This window comes from Lathyrus oleraceus, chromosome 6 (genome assembly GCF_024323335.1).
Source record: "Lathyrus oleraceus cultivar Zhongwan6 chromosome 6, CAAS_Psat_ZW6_1.0, whole genome shotgun sequence".
Taxonomy (NCBI): domain Eukaryota; kingdom Viridiplantae; phylum Streptophyta; class Magnoliopsida; order Fabales; family Fabaceae; genus Lathyrus; species Lathyrus oleraceus.
Window position 1 is genome coordinate 9,946,252 of NC_066584.1, and position 20,297 is coordinate 9,966,548.

At 40.8% G+C, this 20,297-nt stretch overlaps 1 protein-coding gene and 1 pseudogene across 2 annotated transcripts; one reads left to right on the forward strand and one right to left on the reverse strand.

Annotated features, from left to right (window-relative positions):
- Positions 1–207: 207 nt before the first annotated feature.
- LOC127092536 (probable calcium-binding protein CML18) overlaps positions 208–20,297 on the reverse strand; it is a 33,585-nt pseudogene continuing 13,495 nt past the window's right edge.
- On the forward strand, positions 15,575–18,252 carry LOC127092535 (zinc finger BED domain-containing protein RICESLEEPER 2-like). 2 transcript variants are annotated; one of them, XM_051031437.1, is made up of 7 exons: positions 15,575–16,830; positions 16,918–17,058; positions 17,149–17,290; positions 17,365–17,450; positions 17,580–17,661; positions 17,771–17,870; positions 18,035–18,252. In XM_051031437.1, the coding sequence occupies exons 1-2, from the start codon at positions 15,624–15,626 to the stop codon at positions 17,034–17,036; spliced, it is 1,326 nt and encodes a 441-aa protein (XP_050887394.1). In that variant the 5' UTR covers positions 15,575–15,623; the 3' UTR covers positions 17,037–17,058; positions 17,149–17,290; positions 17,365–17,450; positions 17,580–17,661; positions 17,771–17,870; positions 18,035–18,252. The 2 variants fall into 2 exon arrangements, with proteins under 2 accessions (XP_050887394.1, XP_050887393.1); XM_051031436.1 differs by having other exon boundaries at positions 17,580–17,611.

Sequence of the window (20,297 nt, forward strand, 5' to 3'; positions counted from 1 at the left end):
AATGAATAAAGATACCGTTTGTTCACATCAATCACTTGCTTAAATACAAATTACTTTAGATGAAATACTAAAGTATCCTCTAACAAATTTTATCTACAAGTTAATGAAAATTAATTAATTCTAACATGACGAATACTTCTCGATCGATTCTTTCATCTAGTAGTTAAGAAAAAACAAAAGTAAAATCAACTTTACATACAAAAGAATTTACTTTCTGATTATTATGTTCAAGTTCTTTTCTACGAAGTGTGCAAGGTTAACCAATTCTATATCATCAATAAATCCGTCATGGTTGTCATCAACGGATTTCAACACCTTGTTACTCTTCCATGAAGCAAAGAGGCCGCCGGTGATCCTCAATACCTCACGGAGCTCATCTTTGCTGATCCGACCATCGCCATTTGCATCAAATGATGTCTTAAGCCATTGCTTAAACTGTTGCAGAGTCATCACACGCCTCCCATCACTTGACACATTACGCTCTATAAACGCCATATGAAACCTTAACCAACTACAGAGATTAATTATGCTAGCTGCGTTTCTGTGTTTGTTTTTATTGTGCTCTTGAATGAATGCAGGTTCCAACAGTGAGATTGGTGTTTATATATTGCTCCATTTTAATTATAATTATGATAAACATGCTTGTTAAACAAAAAATATGATAAACATGCACTAGTAGCAATATATAATATTCACAAAGATGTATACACGGGGTGGAATAATAAACATGTCTAGTTGTAACAATATAGTATAAGTATAGTATTTAGAAGTACGTATTATAAATATAAACCTGAAGTGGGATAACATGTCCAGTAGCAATGTAACATGCTTTATGGGAAAACAGAATTTGCTTTACTATTTATATACATGCAGTGGTCGGTTGAAACATTAATTTTAAGTCATTATATCTAAGATAGATACTAAAATAATAAAAACAAGGTTTAAACTAGTTTTTAATTCCATCAATCATACAATTTTTTTACTTTTAAGATATATTGTTTTTATTCATTACAAATATATCACTTTTTGTTTTTAGTTCACATTTTCTTTTAGTGTTTATAATATTTTTTTATTTAAAAAAATAATCTTTGATTTTGTCTGCCCCGAAAATAGTAATGAATGTAATTGATGAATTGAATATTTTGAATCGGTGATGCTGATCTCTGTCATGGCAGTGCGGGATGGACCTGCGTGGTTAGCACTCTGATGATCAAATCAATTCAAAATTCAAGAAAAGTATAGTGATAAATGAAGATTAGAGAAGGTAACTTGTTTTCTGCGTGGACTGAATTTCATATCTCGGGTCAAGTAGAGTGAATTTGAGACGAAATGAGCCTTAACTATTTGGGTCTTTGGCCGACCTAAAACAATTACCCCTAAGGCTTTGACGGACACTGAGTGAGTCGGTGAAGCCTTAAGTGAGTTGGCTGGCCTCGAGGATGTTGTCCAATGTGAGCTAGAACTAAAAAGTTTGGAGTTAGTTAAAAAAAGGTAGTGGGGAACAAGTGCATTAAATGCATTTCCATCATAGAAAATTTGTGTCGCCTTCTTTTGACACGTGTGTTGACGTGACAAGTTAGGACATGACACGACTTATAGTGCACTTAAGTGCACTCAAGTTTTCCTGTATTCCCTAGGAGAATTCCGGTCGTTGATATCACAACTCCTCTCTAGTTGATCTGAGTCGTTCAACTGCCATCGCCTATAAATAAAAGGAGTTTAACATTTTAGAAACTTCCGCAATCTTTGCCATTTAAGTTCATTCGTATTCACTCTCTTAGTAAACAATTTTGCTTTTTCTCATACCCTTAGAGCACTAAATAGGACGGCTGCAACTCTTTAATCAAAATCTCTACTTTCTTTATCAATCTCACATCCCAGGTGCCATCATAGACTTAGACTTTTTCTTCAGCCTTTACTATTTTTTAGTCATGATGAATGATAATATAGTTAACTTAGTGAGCATTTTTGAGAGCGTAACCTTTTCTGCCTTAAGGATGGGGATAACCTTTGATTCTCATCTCCCTCCTCTTAATCATGATAACCTGAAACCATATATCATACCTTTATCTGATGATTCAGACTCAGAAGGGTATATGAGAATTCCTTGGAGGAAAGAGCCTTTTCATCCAACTCATTAGAATCCCTTTTGCCAATTTCCAACAAAGAGATGAATTATATCGAGGTCCTTATGCCCATCCCGTCTTAACCGAAGAGGAAATACAATCCAATAAGTAGATGAGAGAATGCCCTAAAAGTTTTATCCAATTTTTCCTAAGAACTAATAATTGTGAACCAAACAACGCTAAAGTGAAAGCCTACCTGGATCTTCGAGGTCGGTCAAATGCAATTTCTTGGATAGAGCCCGACGTATATTCTAAGATCGACCATCTGAACCATAAAGGATTGATGTTAGTGGAGTCGTCCGATGCAATGAAGTACGACTGGGTGGAGGTCAAGATAGTAAGCATCCCGTCTATCCTAAATACTAGAGAAACAATAGAGGTTGCTGGAATCGTGGCCAGTGATCCTCGAGACTGGTTGGCTTTTCCAATGGGTTTATAGAAGAGGATATGCAGCTACTTTGACGATTGTGCGGTCCCGCTTTATGAGTGTATATTCACAAGGATAAGGTTACACTACCTTTCCCTGACTTCGAAGTGGCCATCCTGAAACATTTAAAAGTTGCTCCTTCTCAATTTCATTCAAGGTCTTGGGCATACATGAGGGTACTCCAATTTTGTGCCAATCATAATTCTTGGAATCCCTTGATTAGTTTATATTTTAATATATTTTATCTAGTATGCACCTATCAGGACGACTACTGCGACCAAAGGCTCATCATCTTTTACTCAAACGACCTTTACTTTGGTCACTTCACTGAGGAACAAGGAGGTTTCATGGGGCACCTCTAACTAGTGGAGACTCGTACGCTAGAGGCCATCTCACTTTTTGTTACTCTCGTGTCGGGTCTTCCCGATTTTATAAGGGATCATTTCCAAAGTATTGATCTTCAACTGATTTTTTTGGGATGTCCTTTCCTACTGCACTCAACCAAGGCTGATTTCCCCTAAGGAGGCGGTGGTGGAGTGTAACACCTCAAAATTTGCCCTCCTTTCTTGGGACTAGCTTAACATATTGCATTGCATTTCTTAAGTCATTAGTCATTAGCATGTTGCATATCATATGTCTACATTGAGCAAGTCATCCTCCTAAGTCTTGGTCAGAAGATAAAAGGTTGATGTATGCAAGCCTGAGGGTTTCATTGATTGAATTGATCATTAATCATCTGAGGGTTTGTGGTATAAATTAGGGTTTCTTAATTCTCAAGGAGATTGAGATTTATCTTGGTTGAAATGGTACATCATCATCATCATGGTCTTATCATCACCAAGAGATTGATCAAATACCTTGAGATCAGGGTTTTGACCACTGGTCAACCCTAATCAGTTGAATTATCTGCATTGGGCCAGTCAGGGCTTGGCAAGGAGATGGGGTTTTCAATGGATATGGGGATCATTTCATGATTATATTGAGCTTATGGAAGCTAGGGTTTCATCATTGAGCCATTTCATCAGGAGTTTGAGGCTCAAGTTGATCAGTGCATAGCCAGATTCATCTATCAGTCAGGAAAGTCAACTGTGGTCAACTGTGCCTAAATTGATGGACTTGGAGGGGGGAGAGAGTTAGAGACACTTCATTCATGTCTAGACAAGTTTCATTTGGCATTTCAAACATCAAGAATGAAGAAAATAAAGTCAGATGGAAACTTTCCAAAAATAGAAAGTGACTTGTAATTGAAAACTGCCAAAAATGGAAAGTTTTTCACCTCAAAATTACGTGTCCAAAAATGCTTCAAATGAAATTTTGTTCAACATGAAAGTTGTAGATCTTGTTCTCACCTTTCCAAAAAGTCCAAGAACACTCATTTCTCATGTGTGGTTGGCAAGTTGTGATCAAATCATTTTCAGAAAAAGTTGAAATTCAGGGTGCTATAACTTTTGAATGGAAAGGCCAAATTGGGTGATTCTTTTTTGAGAAAAACACATTTGACATGAACTTTCATGATGCATCATCACATTTCATCAAAAGTCATCATAGCAAAAGTCCATTTTTCAAGTGTTCATTTTGTATTTTGGTGGGAAAAAAGGTGTTTTTGAAAAATACATGTAATTTTCACTCAAAACCATTTCCAACACATCATAAACAGAAAATTGGACTTGTTTGGACTGCATTTGCACTGTTACATTGGCTGCATTTTGAAAAGGGCATTTTGGCCAAAACACTTAAAACTTCATTTCACTAATTCACATCACATTTGCTTAATCTTGATTAACATTTGGATTAGCATATGGTATAAAGGCTCTAATCATAACTGTTTCTCCTAATCACAATCTCATTTCTCAGATCTAACAGAAAATCACCAAAATTCTCTCAATTTTCTTCAAGCTTTTTCACACTTGTTTCACCATTTCCATTGAATTTCTTCACTCTTTTTGCTTGTTCTTGTGTGATCCATCATCTACAGGTAGTGTTGATCATCTGTTTGAAGCAAAATCGTGGCCAAACTTGAAGAATTGGAACTGTTGCATCCAAGTTCATCCATGGCAGCTTGAGCATTCTTGGATATGGAGCTGTGTTGAGCTGAAGTACCTCTTCCATTCACTTCTTAGAGCATCATTCAACTTCTGTTTTGGCAATTGGCACCTTGAATCCACCGAATCCAACACTGCATCATCACTAAGGTACATTAGTTGCTAATAGTTCATCTTTGAACTTGCTTTGTGCTGCTGCTTGGTTGTATAAACCAATTGAGGTAGAATTTCTTTTCTCCATGTAGTCTGGAAGACCTGGCCTGTTACTTGGCCAGGCACCTGTCTGAAGTCCTCCTTAAGAGGCAATGCCTGTGATTGTTTATATTTGTCCCCAAGCAGGAAAAGACCTTGATTAAGGCAATTGGCAGATACAAGAGGTGTGTAGTCCATCTCCTGCTATTCTGTTGAGTCGTCCCTTGGCTCACATCACATGTTGATGCCTTGTGGATCCTAACCCAAGATCCATGTACAGTTGTACAGTTGAGTCAATGTCATGAGTGTAGAAGGGTTCCCACTTTCTGAACCCACACTCCTTTGTCTGAAGCTCTCCCTGGCCAGGGATAAGAGCTGTGAGGCATACCCCTCACTCACCTTTCATCTGGCTTCACCCTGACTCTCAATGTCAAGGTTAAGAGCTAACATCACCCTGATACAGTTGACTTGCTTTGGCAGTCTAACCCCTGTTTGAGCCACCTTTGTCTGGATATAGTGTGTGCTAATTGTGAATGTTTGCTTTGCTTTGATTGCTTTGCCTGTTTAGGATTAGCTTGCTGCCAGTGCAAGTTAGGATAGAAACCATAACATAGGGCAATGATGCATGATAACATCTAGGCTCGAGTACAGCTCCCTAGTAGTGTGTCTCCCCTTTGTATCTGGTTAGAATTTCTTTCCCGTTCAGGGGAACTACGTTGCCCTGATCCTCATACCAGATGAGGTACGTAGGCAGGAGACCGTGCGAGGTCTCTCTGGGCACCCTTTTTCTTTTTGTGTGTGTTTGCTTGACAGTTGCTAGGCTCGAGTTCCCGACTCCTTATTAACTTGTTGCTTGTTTCTTCTTGTGTGTGTAGGAGACGGATGTAAGCCCAGCCATTGGCATTCCGTATCCTCTTGTTGTGTGCTTGGAGTCCGGTATAAGTCCATCAAGTGGCATCTGGTTTCCAGTGTGGGTTTGTTTGGTTCGGAAGCTGATGTAAGTCCAGCGATTGGCGTTCGGGTTCTATGTTTGCCTTTTTGCGTGTGTTTGTTTCGGCGTGCATGAGCCGAACTACGGCAGCTCTGATTCTCGTTTCAGACGAGATACGTAGGCATAGGATGCGATATCCTAGCGAGCCCTCTCTCCTCTTCCTCCACCTGTGTTGTCTCCTGTGGTGTGTGTGTGTGATGTCTATTTTAGCAACCTTTTCCTATCTTTAGAGCGTGGATCCCGTCGAGTACGACGAATGCGTAGGGGTGCTAATACCTTCCCTTCGCATAACCGACTCCCGATCCCATTCTCTTTGGTCGCGAGACCATGCTTTTTCCAGGTTTACTCTGAGCGTTTCCTTTCCCTCTTTTGGGATAAATAACGCACGGTGGCGACTCTGTGTTGTGTTTGTTTTAGCCCGCCGGTTGTTTTTCGCGGATGCGACAGCTGGCGACTCTGCTGGGGACCCGAGATGTTGACCTGTGCTGGTCCATCTTCCCTAAGCGAGTCTCTCCTAGCGCTCTAGGATAGTTTAGGTTGCTTGTGCTGTTATTTATTGCATTTATTATTCTGATGGTGTATATATTTGCATATATGTCTGCATGCATCATACTATCATGTTGCCGTCCTCTGTGCAGGTGGTTCCTCTGTTTTGGGATGGGTGTTTTGAGTGGGGCTAAAACCCAGGCCCGAGTATACACCTAGGATTAGTGTGGTCTCACGTTCCTCACATGCTGGTTGGGCATGTTGTTGCGACGTGACATACCACAAGCCGGACGAGGTTCATCTGAGAGTGCTCTTCCTCAATGGGGTTTTCCACTTTGGTTGGGTTACCTCTTTTGAGCTTTTGACTTCGGTGACCGATCATTTCCCGAATCTTTGGTTTAGACGATCTTAAGGGAGCTACAATGGCACACCCGAAAGGGCAAACCCATTGAGTATCTCTGCCCGATTGTCGAGACTATTATCCGCCTTAGGATGACCTGATTAGAATTTACCTGTGAGGGGAGGGTGATTCTTACAGATGCATGTTCAGATGGTGACTTTGATGGTGACTATTGGTTCCGCGGATCAGAGTCATATTTATAAGTCGGATTTATGGCCATTTATTTCTGAGACGCCGGAGTGCTGTCCGAGTTATTTATCAGTGGGGATCCGTTTATTTCAGGATTCCCCGGGCCGATTCAGAGATAGTTATGGGTATCTGCTCAGAGATTGTCTGATGATGATGATGGTGTATCTTTTAGTTCCGTTTATTTCGGAACCCTTGAGGTAGATTTGTGGTTACATTTTCCTTCAGAGGGTTGTGATCGGTTCAGAGATCAGGGTTTCAGTGCAACAGATGTTCAGATGACTTGGAGGATGGCACAATGCATTGCATTCATTCATCAGCATCATCACATTCTGCATTTATCTGCATCTAACACATGTTTATCCATATGCAGGGACATTTTTGATCGAGATCCTGGTTGAGAGACTTCTTGCTCAGACATGAGGAGGCCTGGTTTAAAGGACGATGTGGTCTACAGCTTCTTTGACCCAGAGATCAGTGTGCTGAAGGATATGATAGCTTTGATTACACCCGACCATGTGGGGATGTTTCGTGAGGCATATGGTGGTATTCTAAAGATGGTTTTCAGACTCACTGACAGAGATAGGAGCGCCATTCATACTCTCCTCCAGTTCTATGATCCTGGTTTGAGGTGCTTCGTCTTCCCAGATTACTTATTGGGGCCTTTGATGGAGGATTATGCTGGTATCTTGGGCATTCAGATCAGAAATCAGGTTCCTTTCTATGCTACTAGGGAAGAGCCTGATATTGGAGGAATTTCCCGTGCTCTTTATTTGAGTCCGAAGATGGTTAAGGGGAGTCTGAAAGAGAAGGGGAAGTTGCCTGGTTTTCATCTGAGTTTCCTAGAAGCTAAGGCCAAGGAGAATGCTGAGTTGGGTAATTGGAACACAGTCTGTGCTTTGATTGCTGTGGGCATTTATGGGACCATTTTGTTTCCTAATCAGAAGAGCTTCGTGGATATTAATGCAATTCGCTTGTTTGTTCAGAGGAAACCTATCCCTACCTTGATCGGAGATGTCTATTACTCGGTCCACAACAGGAACGAGAAGCGGCGTAGGGGATTGATTCGATGTTGCACTCAGTTGCTATACAAGTGGTTTATGGGATATTTGCCTACCAGGGGTGCTTTTGTTCTTCTTGGCCAAAATGTCAATTGGGCAACCAAGCTGATGGGTTTGAGGGCCAAAGACATAGCTTGGACTCACAGTAGTGGGGTTGGACAAGATTTCATCTGCAGTTGTGGGGGTTTTCCCAATGTGCCGCTTATAGGAGTTCAGGGTTGCATTAATTATAACCCGACGCTTCTTAAGAGACAAATGGGATTCGCTATGGAGCTTCCTCCTTTCAAGAGTGAGATTCAGGAAACTTTGTACTTCCCGGTTGAGGGCAATCAGGCCAGGTTGAAGCAGGTATCTGATGCGTGGCGCAGCATTCAAAGGAAAGGCAAGTTTTCTTGGGGTAGAGCCAATAACAGGTCTTTTCCTCCGTTCGATGACTGGCTCAGTAAGAGAGTGGAGCTTACTTGTCTACCGTTTCCTATGGTTGATCCTTGGTATCCGTTGATTGAGGAATCTCCCTCTTTTGTTGGTATGGAAGAGTTCCTGGAGATGAAGCGGGAGAGAGATCAGTTGCTTGCGGAGAAAACGAAATTGGAGATGAGTGTCGCTCGGGTTCAGATGGCTAACTAGGAGATCAGAGTGAGGATGGAAGATCAGGACAAGCGACATGCCCTGGAAGCAAAGCGCTTTGAGATGGATACTGCCTACTATGGGAAGGTCAATCAGGCTTTGGCATCTTCAACAAAGGAGCACGACATCACCAAAGAGAGATTGGCTAGGGCTTCAAAGGTCATCGAAGATCAGAAGAGGAGGCAAATCCTCGTGAGGGATCAGAGGGATGACAGAGTCAGAGTTCTCATTGCTGAGTGGGAGGCAAAGCTGAAGATTAAGGAAGCGGAGAACGTGAAGATCATTGCTGAGAGAGATCATTATATCACCGAGAGAGATCATTACATTGCTGAGAGAGATCATTACTTCAGGCAGATGAAGATTCACCAGAAAGAGGTGAGGAGATTACAGCAGGAGAACACAGAGCTCAGGTTCGCCGCAGAGTTCGCGAAGATGGTTGATGATATAGGGCCTTTTGTGGGACCCTCATCAGATTAGACTTTTCTTTTGTGTTGGATTACCGTCAGGCATGTTGACGGAATTCATTTGCTTGTATTTCCTTATTGATTCTGGAGAATTGTATCTGATTTGCATCAGCTTTGATGTATGACTATGGCACTTATTGTGCAATTTTGCTATGTGATGATTGTTTTCATTCAGTGATTGATCTTCAAGCTTTATTTGCTTTACCGTATGCACTCACACAGCACACACATGGTTGAGGGGTATTTTGCTAAATCATATATCTCTGATCTGTATGATGAAATCAAATGCTGAATGTCAGAATATTGCTGCCGGATTATTATATGTCTCGATGAAGCCAGGATCAAGAGACAAAGTGTTCCTCATGTGGATAAACACTGCATTCATGCATGATCATAATAACTTGTGTTTTATTTTGCTGGTATCAGTTCTAACGTGCTTGATTGTTTCAGGAATCATTGCTCGCGCTCGTAGAGTTGTACCTTTGCACTCAACACGCCCTCACAGATATTTCACTCGACACAATACTCCCAGACTGATGGATCTTCCGAATACTGATATTCTTGAGCTGAAGGACAAAATGAATGAGCTGATCAACATCATGCAAGGTTTTGCAGTTGGTCAGAAAGCTCTAGCTGACAAAGTTGAGAAGCTCGAGCGGGCTTCAGCGGCTAATAGTGGTGTGAACCTGGATGGTGTCTCCAACCAGGGGCTGGGTGGTTCCAGAGATGGTGGAAAGAGGACAACTGTGGTAGTGAATAATGCTGCCGGGTTTGGTGCTCCTACTGGTGGTCAACCTGGTCCGATGGGCCATAACATGAAAGATAGTCTATTCCCGCCTTTCTTCGGGGTTGATGACGACAGAGAGGAAGACCGAGAGGCTGATCAGTTTTCCATGCACAACGAACCGTTTGGTCAGTACGGTGCCCAACCACAGAATAAGGAGATTCAGCTGCTGGCTGAAAAGATCAGGGCTTTGGAGAGTTATGCCACTCCCGGTGTTGTAAACATGTCAAACATGGGGCTAGTTGAGGGGATTGTGATCCCACAGAAATTCAAAGCGCCCACGTTTGATCGATATAATGGGAGTTCCTGCCCAGAGACTCATCTGCAGGCATTTGTCCGCAAAATCTCAGCTTACACCATGGACCAGAAGCCGTGGATGTACTTCTTCCAGGACAGTCTGTCCGGAGGCTCCTTGGAATGGTACACCAACCTTAAGTCATCTGATATTAAAAGCTGGCAAGATCTTGGTGACGCATTCTTTAAACAGTATCAGTTCAACGCTGATATGGCTCCGAGTCGTACCCAGCTGCAGGGTATGTCTCAGAAGAACAACGAGGGGTTTAAAGAATATGCTCAGAGGTGGAGGGAGTTGGCTGCCAGAGTGCAACCTCTATTAGTGGACAGGGAGATGTCTGATGCGTTTGCTGAGAGGATGGTCGATTGTCCAGTGACCAATTTCTCAGATATAGTTGTGGCTGGAGAAAGGATTGAGAGCTGGCTGAAGCTCGGGAAGATTCAGGGTAATGCTTCATCTTCAGGATCGAAGAAGCCCTTCGGTAATGGCCAGAGGAAGAAGGAGGGTGATACTAGCGCGGTCTACGCTCAGAGAGGACCTAGTAGGGATCGTTACTTCCAGCACACTGCGGTAACTATTCCTGCTGACAATCAGCCTGCACAACAACAACAGCAGCAACCGCAACAGCAACGTCAACCATTTCAGCAGAGGCCTCAGAGGGCTGGTTATCAGGTGCGGGGAAGAATGAATGACCGGCAGTTCGACAGGCCACCTGTGACTTACTCTTTCTTGTTGAAGAAATTGCAAGATCTGGGGTTAGTACAGTTGAGAACTCTGGCACCTTTGAGACCTGATCAGAGGCCAGCCAATTATGATGAGAATGCGAAATGTGAATTCCATTCAGGTGCTCCCGGGCATAACGTAGAGAACTGCAAAGCTTTTAAGCACGTAGTTCAAGACCTGGTGGATTCAAAGGCGATCAACTTTGCACCATCTCCCAACGTGAATGCTAATCCCATGCCCGCGCATGGTCAAAGGGGGGTGAATGTTATCTCTGAGGAGGGCCGAATCGGATTGTTGAGGGTTGGTCAGTTGAAGACTCCTCTGGCTGAGGTTAAGAGGCAGTTGATGTTGAATGGGGTTTACCCGGGATGTGGTGATGATTGTGCTGAGTGCACCGTTGTTCAGAATGGGTGTGAATTGTTGAGAGAGACTGTCCAGGGACTGATGGACAATGGAAGTATTCTGATTGAGAGGGCTGATGTGGGGAAAGATGAGGTCTCCACCATAACAATTTATTTTGATCCGGTGGATTTGTCAAATCTAGCTGAGGCGGCTCCAGTTACCATCACGGTACTTGGACCAATTCCATATGACAAAGATGATGCCGTGCCATGGCATTATGGTGGGGAGGTATATTGCAATGGGGAGAAAGTGGAAGAGCAGACTGCGGATGAAACCACCGTTTCAAAGGTGGATAATGCCGGTACCAGTGGTTTCACTCGCAGTGGAAGACTATTTGCTCCTGATGCGTTGAGGAGAGAAGACGGATAAAAAGAGAAAAAAGAAAAGGCCGAGGCTTTAGCCAGTGCGAAAGGAAAACAAGTGATTAGTGATGGTACTCCAGTGGTGACACCGGCGCCTGTGGGGTCGGAAGAGAAGCTTGATGATGATGCAGAAGAATTCTTAAGAATCATCAAGAAGTCTGAGTACAAGCTTGTGGACCATTTGCAGCAGACTCCTTCCAAAATCTCAATCCTATCTTTGCTGTTAAGCTCTGAGGGGCATAGAGAGGCTTTGATGAAGATTTTGAAGAAAGCCTATGTTCCTCAAGAGATAACAATAAACCAGTTGGAGACGGTGGTATCTAATGTGCATGCCAGCCATGGGCTGGGTTTTACCGACATGGATTTGACTGTGGATGGGAGGAATCACAACCGGGCTTTACACATTGCAATGGAATGTAAAGGGGCTGTGCTTTCGCATGTGCTAGTTGATACCGGCTCCTCATTGAATGTGTTGCCAAAGAAGGCCTTGGCTAAATTGAATTGTGACGGATTGATCCTAACTCCCACCGATCTGATAGTGAGGGCCTTTGATGGGTCAAAACGGGCTGTATTCGGAGAGGTTGAGCTTCCGGTGAAGATAGGCCCTGAGGTGTTTAAGTCGACTTTCTACGTCATGGATATTCAGCCGGCATATAGTTGCCTGTTGGGTCGACCATGGATCCATGCTGCTGGGGCAGTGACCTCGACTTTGCACCAAAAGTTGAAGTATATCTGGGAATGACAGGTTGTCACAGTGTGCGGAGAAGAGGACATCTTCGTCAGCCACCTGTCCTCATTCAAGTACGTTGAAATGGACGGCGAAATATGGGAAACGCCGAGTCAAGCCTTCGAAACCGTTAAGGTGGAGAATGCTCTTTTTGCGAAGGAAGAAGAGAAACCGTCCATATCTTCGTACAAACAGGCCGCTGAGGTGGTGAAGAACGGAGAGGCTCCTGGTTGGGGGAAAATGATGGATATCTCCGCTAAGAAAGACCGCTTCGGAGTGGGGTATCAGCCGAACAGAGGCTCGCCTGGACAAGGAAGAGGACGTCGTCCGTCTGTCACGTTTACTAGTGCCGGAATGCTGGATCCGGATCGCATCTGCATGATGAGTGATGAAGCTGACAGCGACTGCGAGATGGACCGATGGATAAAGCCGTGTGCACCAGGGATGGGAATCCAGAACTGGAAGGCTGAAAAGATCATCACGGTCACTCTGCTGGAAGAGTAATATTTTTCTGTTTTTGATTTTATATGCATGAAAGCCATACGTGTTGCCCGACACGTAATGGTTCATTGTAAGGGCCACCTCATGTTTAACTTTTGCAAGTTTTGCATCATCAATAAAAGGATGTTTTTCAGTTAAAAGCGGTGTTCCCTGTTTTTCATTTATTTTTACAGTTTAAAAATAAAAACAAAATAAAAATGGCAATGTTTTCATTTTTCTTTTTCAATTTGTCTCGTTCCGGTTCTAAGCAATGCATGAATCCACATTCATGCAGATGCGATCATTCTCCGAATCTCATTGATGACAATCTTGTTACACCCTTGTATGACTTCGACAATCCAATCTATCATGCCGAAGAAGAAAGCGAAGAAGATTGTGAATTGCCAGGGGAATTAGCCAGGTTGTTAAAACAAGAGGATAAGGTGATTCAGCCGCACGAGGAGCAGGTTGAGGTTGTGAATTTGGGTACCGAGGAGGTCAAGAAAGAAGTGAAAATCGGGGCTGCTTTGGAGGAAAGTGTCAAGAGCAGGATGGTAGCATTGTTGAAAGAGTATGTCGACATCTTTGCCTGGTCTTATCAAGATATGCCAGGGTTGGATACCGATATTGTTGTGCACAAGCTCCCGTTAAGAGTAGATTGTCCTCCAGTAAAGCAGAAGTTGCGCAGAACCCGACCTGACATGGCGATGAAGATCAAAGAGGAAGTGCAGAAGCAGTGGGATGCTGGATTCCTTGCTGTCACTAATTATCCGCCTTGGGTCGCGAACATTGTGCCAGTCCCGAAGAAAGATGGTAAAGTGAGAATGTGTATGGACTAGGGCTGGACAAACGGTCCAAGCCCGATCCGGAACCGGCATAACCGGAAAAAAAAATGAAAAGGGATTGGGCTGGGTCGGTTAAACGGTTTAATCGGTTGGTCCAAACAGTTTAATATGGGTAGCATTGGACCGGTTCGGACCTATATATATGAACCATTTAAAACCGAACCGAACCGGTTTAATTCACAATTTTACATGCTGGCAATTTCACAAAGGCCCTAGCCTTTTTCCATTCAGACTCAGCAAAACACACATTTCCTCACTTTTCTCATCTCACGCTCTCTCACTTTCTCTTCAAGAACTGTTCATCTTCTCAAACCCTAATCCACCGTCGCCGCTGCAAAAACCTTAATATGGCATAGATCCTTCTTCTAAACCGTGTATATTGTTCACTGAACTCTTCTTCATCATCTTCTTTAAGGTATTTTCGTTTTCTTCTTCTATTTTTTCAGTCTTTTGTTTCTTCTATATATTTAGGGTTTTACTTTGTTCATGAGTTTTCATATGAATATTTGAGTTTTAATGTTTCAAAGTTATAAACTAACATTATTTATTTGTTTTGACATGTTAGATCTCTGATTCTTCTAAAAAACTCTAATCAGGTAATGTTACTTTTCTGTTTGATTCTTGATTTAATAGCTAATGTTATCTCTCTGATTCTTGATTTATTTGTATTAATTATTTTGTTGGATTTTGTTTTGACATGTTTTATTATATGGACTGGAAATTGGAAAGATGGAGCAAGGAGATAGTAGTAGAGAAGTACCACCAGTTGGGTTGGAAATTATGGAGCAAGAACAACAAGACAGTAAGTGTTAATTAACTCTATTTTTTGCCTATGTTGTTTGAATGTGAAATATTGGTTAGGCTATTAGAAGTTTTCAAATGTTAATTTTATTTTGTGTTTTGAAAAACCTGATATGAATTAACAAATATATAATACAGTATTCCTTTTAATAATCTAATACAATATTTTAAAACTACTAGTATTCCTTTTAACCTGATTTTGTGTTTGTACAATATGTGAACAAACAAATATATAACTAGTATTCCTTTTAATAATCTAATACTACTTATTACTAGTGTTTCTTTCATGCTCATTAGTAGATACAGTATGTGAAAAATAAATAATTTATTAACTAGTGTTCTTTTTTATGTAAATGTTTTTGTTTTACTAAGTGTATTTTTGTATGCTTTATTAATCGTTTGCAGCTGCAACTGAGGCTCTTATCCCTCCTATTGACCATAGTAGAAAGAGAAGGAGGCCTAATGCGGATGGTCCCAAGAAAAAATCTTCATGTTGGGACCATTTTATCGAATTAACTGATGTTGTGGAACGAACTGCTGCCTGTAAGCATTGCCATAAACGATATAGATGTGATCCTAAATCACACGGAACGTCTAACATGCTCGCCCACTCCAAAATTTGTTACAAAAATCCTTACCTAGAAAATGACCTGAAACAAACCAACCTTGCTTTTGGTAGTGGTGGCTTGATTTCTGTTAGCCCAAAGTTTGATAAAGAAGCTTGTAGAAAGGCAATAACTCTGTTTGTTATCCTTGATGAACACCCATTTAGAGTAGTTGATGGTGAGGGTTTTATATTCTTATGTAATCAATTAGAACCACTTTTGACTATCCCATCTAGGAGGACAGTTGCTAGGGATTGTTTTCAGTTGTATCTAGATGAGAAGTTGCGATTGAAAGCTTATTTTAGGTCTGATTGCAGCAGGGTAACACTTACTACAGATTGTTGGACTTCCATTCAAAACCTTAGCTATATAACAGTTACAGCTCACTTTGTTGACAATGATTGGAACTACCAAAAAAGAATCATTAGCTTTAGTTTAGTTCCTAATCACAAAGGGGAGACCATTGGTAGAAAACTTGAGGATGTATTGAGGGAATGGGGTCTTAGAAATGTGTCTACAATCACTGTTGACAACACATCGTCCAACGATGTAGCTGTAGCATATTTAAAGAAAAGGGTTCATATCAAGAATGGATTAATGGGTGAAGCTGATTTTTTTCATATGCGCTGCTGCGCACATATTTTGAATTTAATTGTTAATGATGGATTGAAAGAACAAGATTCATCTGTGTCAAGCATTCGTAATGCTGTGAGATTTGTGAGATCTTCACCACAAAGGGCATTGAAATTCAAAGAGTGTGTTGAATTTTCTAGGATTACTTGTAGGAAACATCTATGTCTCGATGTTTCCACGAGGTGGAACTCGACATACATGATGTTGGATGCTGCTGAGAAGTTCCAAACAGCATTTGAAAAATTAGAAGGAGAAGATGTAGGGTATGTGGAATGGTTTGGACGTCATGGTCCTCCTTGCTATACTGATTGGGAAAAGGCTAGGGCCTTTGTGAAATTTTTGAAAATTTTCTATGAAGCCACCAAGGTATTTTCTTCATCTCAACAAGTGTCATTGCACACTGCTTACCACCAATTATCATCTGTTTTTGGTGAGCTTCAAGAAGCATCTATGAACTTGAACTCTGATTTAGCCTCAGTAGGACATGAGATGAAGCGTAAGTACGATAAATATTGGGGAGAGGAAAAGAACATCAATCAATTTCTTTATTTTGGAGTGATTTTTGACCCTCATTATAAGTTTAGATATATTGAGTGGTCTTTTGATCAAGTTCACGGGGAAGGGACCGAAAAATCTATGAAAATGGCCAAAAATGTCAAGGATAATTTGTTTAAATTGTACACCTGGTACAAATCTGCCCATGACCAAACTAATGTGACCATTCGGTCATTCGGTCCATCAGATAATCAATCTGTTGTTGATGCTCAACCTAGAAATTCTTCACATTTTCTAAGGGCTGATGCATTTAAGCAACATTTGAAGGATAAAGATACCATTGATAAAAAAAATGAACTTGAGAGGTACTTGAATGATCCTTGTACAAATGATAATGACAAATCATCCATTCTAACTTGGTGGAAACAAAATAAACCTCGTTACCCAATCCTAGCAGCAATGGTGAAAGAAATTTTGGCCACCCCTGTATCAACCGTAGCTTCGGAGAGTGCATTTAGCACCGGGGGGAGAGTTTTAGAATGTTATAGGAGCTCTTTGAGTCCAGCAGTGGCTGAAGGGCTGATATGTACTCAGAACTGGTTGAAGCCAGCTCGTACATATTTCAAAGACATCAATTACACAGAAGAGTTTGGGATAACTGAGGAAATCATATCAGGTACCAAAATTCTTGCTCAATATTTATTTATTTATATATTTTTGTTGGTTTCCATTAACTATAACATTTTCATTTTTATTGTTTCAGAATTTCAACAATGCTTCATAACCGCAAATATTGGGGCTGCTGGAGCTGGAGCAGCAGTTGGAGGTGCTACTGGTGCTGCTGTAGGTTCTACTCAAACACAACCAATAGGTTGTGATTGAGAAATATGATGCTTCTAATTTTGTAAGATAATGACTATTTTGCATAATTATTTCTACTTTTTTATACTTAATTTATATTATACTAATTCTGCTTTTATTTATTTTTCCACAGTTTGAAATCATTTTGATATTTTGGAGTCATATATGACTTGTACATCTTGGCACAACACATAATTATATTTTGTAAGCCTTTTTTGGGAGGTCAAATTTTCTGTGATGAATCTTGGCACTCACTCAAGCTTCAATGAAATTAGGTAATGTTTAATTACTATATATCAGTTTTAATTTAACATTCATTATACTTATAATCTATTCAAATTCATTTCAGATTAAGATGTTTTGCTTGTTGGAATTTGGCATTTTGTTTTCAAATGTTTGGCTTGCTTACTATGAGACTGCTCATTTGTCAAAGAGGTACTTTATTTTATAACAAAACTGATTTGTCCATGTGGTTGTGAATAGATGATTTATCAAAACTGACTTAATTCATTTAATACATTTTCCTGTAGTTCTAAAATATTGTTTCATTTAATTTCCATGTAGTTGTGAATTGAAAGCCACAAAACTCTATAACAGTAAGGAACGGTTCCAAGCAACATTAAATTTCCATGTAGTTGTGATTGAGGTACTTGTTATAATTAAATATTGTTTCATTTAATTTTCATGTAATTGTTAAATGATGATTTATCAAGAATGGAACCTTATAATTTTCCCATGCTCTTTCCTCTTTATAGGGTCAAGCTCTAGAATAGGCATTGCTGAGTTGAACCATGGGAAAGTGAATGCTCAATAGATTTAATTGGTGTACAAACAATAGGTTCCGTTGATATCAAGGTATTTATTTCCTCTATTAAACAATCAATTGAAATAAGAATTAAAAGAATGTTATGTCAAAAACCACTGCATCAATATTTTGGCTGTTCCTTTATTTTTGGTTGTACTTTGCAACAATCAGTGTTAATGTTATTCATGTTTCCCTTATTGTATTAAATTGTTAGGTTCAGCATATGCAGATTCAACATACCCCAATTCAACAAATATGCCAATTCAACAATGCATAATGGTTTATCTATATCTTTATCTCAAGAACTACAATCACAATATTTGTCCTTCTTGTTGGATGAATTATTGATCATGTTGCTTGTTGGATGGTTTTAAACTTCTTTGATACTCACTATGGATGATTGTAATTATAACTTTAGATGTGTTGTGTCTATATTAATAGTGTTTTTATAATGCTAAATGTTAAGATAATTAGACATGTGATTGATAATATATTTATTAATAGCCTTGAGCTTGATATATGGATTTGATTTTATATAATGATATCCTATATTCAATGACTTTGTGATGAATGATGTTATAGATATAGAAAAATCTGACTAGTCAATTTTATGTGAAAATAAATTATTTTAAAATATTAAAAGAAAAGTTAACTTTCTTGTAGTTGGGCTGCAATTTTAAATAGGCACAACCCGTATAAATCCAACCGAGATACCCGTCAAACCGTCAAACCGAAACCGAATTTAACCGATATTAAATTAACCAAAATTGGGTCTATTTTCTTCATCCATGGTTTATCTTGGTTTGGGTTTTTGGACCCGAAACCGACCGGACCCGACCGTTTGTCCACCCCTAGTATGGACTACCGAGATCTGAACAGAGCTAGTCCGAAGGATGACTTTCCATTACCTCACATTGATGTGTTGGTAGATAATACAACTCAATTCTCGGTGTTTTCCTTCATGGATGGCTTTTCTGGCTATAATCAAATCAAAATGTCGCCAGATGATATGGAGAAAACAACGTTCATTACACCGTGGGGCACCTTTTGTTACAGGGTGATGCCATTTGGTCTCAAGAACGCCGGTGCTACTTATTAGAGGGCCATGATGACTTTGTTTCATGATATGATTCATCATGAAATTGAATGCTATGTTGATGACATGATAGCAAAGTCCCAGACAGAAGAGGGACATTTGGTAGATCTGGCCAAGTTGTTCGACCGGCTGAGACAGTTCAGACTGAGGTTGAATCCGAACAAGTGCACTTTCGGGGTGCGGTCCGGTAAATTGCTGGGGTTCATTGTAAGTGAGAAAGGAATCGAGGTTGATCCTGCAAAGGTAAAAGCAATAAGAGAAATGCCTGAACCGAGAACAGAGAAAGAGGTTCGTGGTTTCTTAGGTAGATTGAACTACATTTCACGGTTCATATCTCATCTAACAGCCACGTGCGAACCAATTTTCAAGTTGTTAAGAAAAGATCAAACGGTCAGGTGGAATAATGATTGTCAAGCGGCATTTGAAAAAATAAAAGAGTATTTGCAGGAGCCTCCGATTCTGATGCCTCCTGTGGAGGAAAGACCGTTAATTCTGTACCTGACAGTCCTCGAGGGGTCTATGGGGTGTGTATTGGGGCAGCATGACGAGTCTGGTCGAAAAGAGCATGCCATATACTACCTTAGCAAAAAGTTTACCGACTGTGAAACAAGATATTCACTGCTCGAGAAAACTTGATGTGCTTTGGTCTGGGCTGCTCGCCGACTGAGGCAGTACATGCTGGTTCATACCACTTTATTGATTTCCAAGATGGATCCAATCAAGTACATTTTTGAGAAGCCAGCATTGACCGGACGGGTTGCGAGGTGGCAAATGATTTTGACAAAATATGATATACAGTATACCTCTCAGAAGGCGATCAAGAGGAGTGTATTGTCTGATTACCTCGCCCAGCAACCCATTGAGGATTATCAACCGATGAAGTTTGAATTCCCTGATGAGGACATCATGTTTCTCAAATCGAAAGATTGCGAGGAACCAATCCCGGAGGAGGGGCCTGACCCCGAATCCGAATGGATTTTGATGTTTGATGGGGCCGTTAACGTGAATGGTAGCGGTGTTGGTGCTGTTTTGGTTACGCCGAAAGGATCCCACATTCCTTTTGCTGCCCGGCTAACATTTGAGTGCACCAACAACGTGGCTGAATACGAAGCTTGTATATTGGGGATTGAAGAGGCGATTGATTTGCGGATCAAGAACCTTGTCATATATGGAGATTCAACTCTGGTTGTAAATCAGGTTAACGGGAAATGGTATACGCATCAATCTCACTTAGTGCCGTATCGGGATTATACGAGGAGATTGTTGACGTTTTTCACCAAGGTGAAGATGCATCATGTGCCCAGAGAGGAGAATCCTTTGGCAGATGCTTTGGCTACTCTGGCCGCCTTGATTAAAGTATAGAGGTGGAATCAGTTCCCCA

Coding starts and splice junctions, on each gene's coding strand:
- LOC127092535 (XM_051031437.1), top strand. CDS start 15,624: ATGGGTGAAGCTGATTTTTTTCATATGCGCTGCTGCGCACATATTTTG. Junction 16,831..16,917: donor AACTGAGGAAATCATATCAG/GTACCAAAATTC, acceptor TTATTGTTTCAG/AATTTCAACAATGCTTCATA.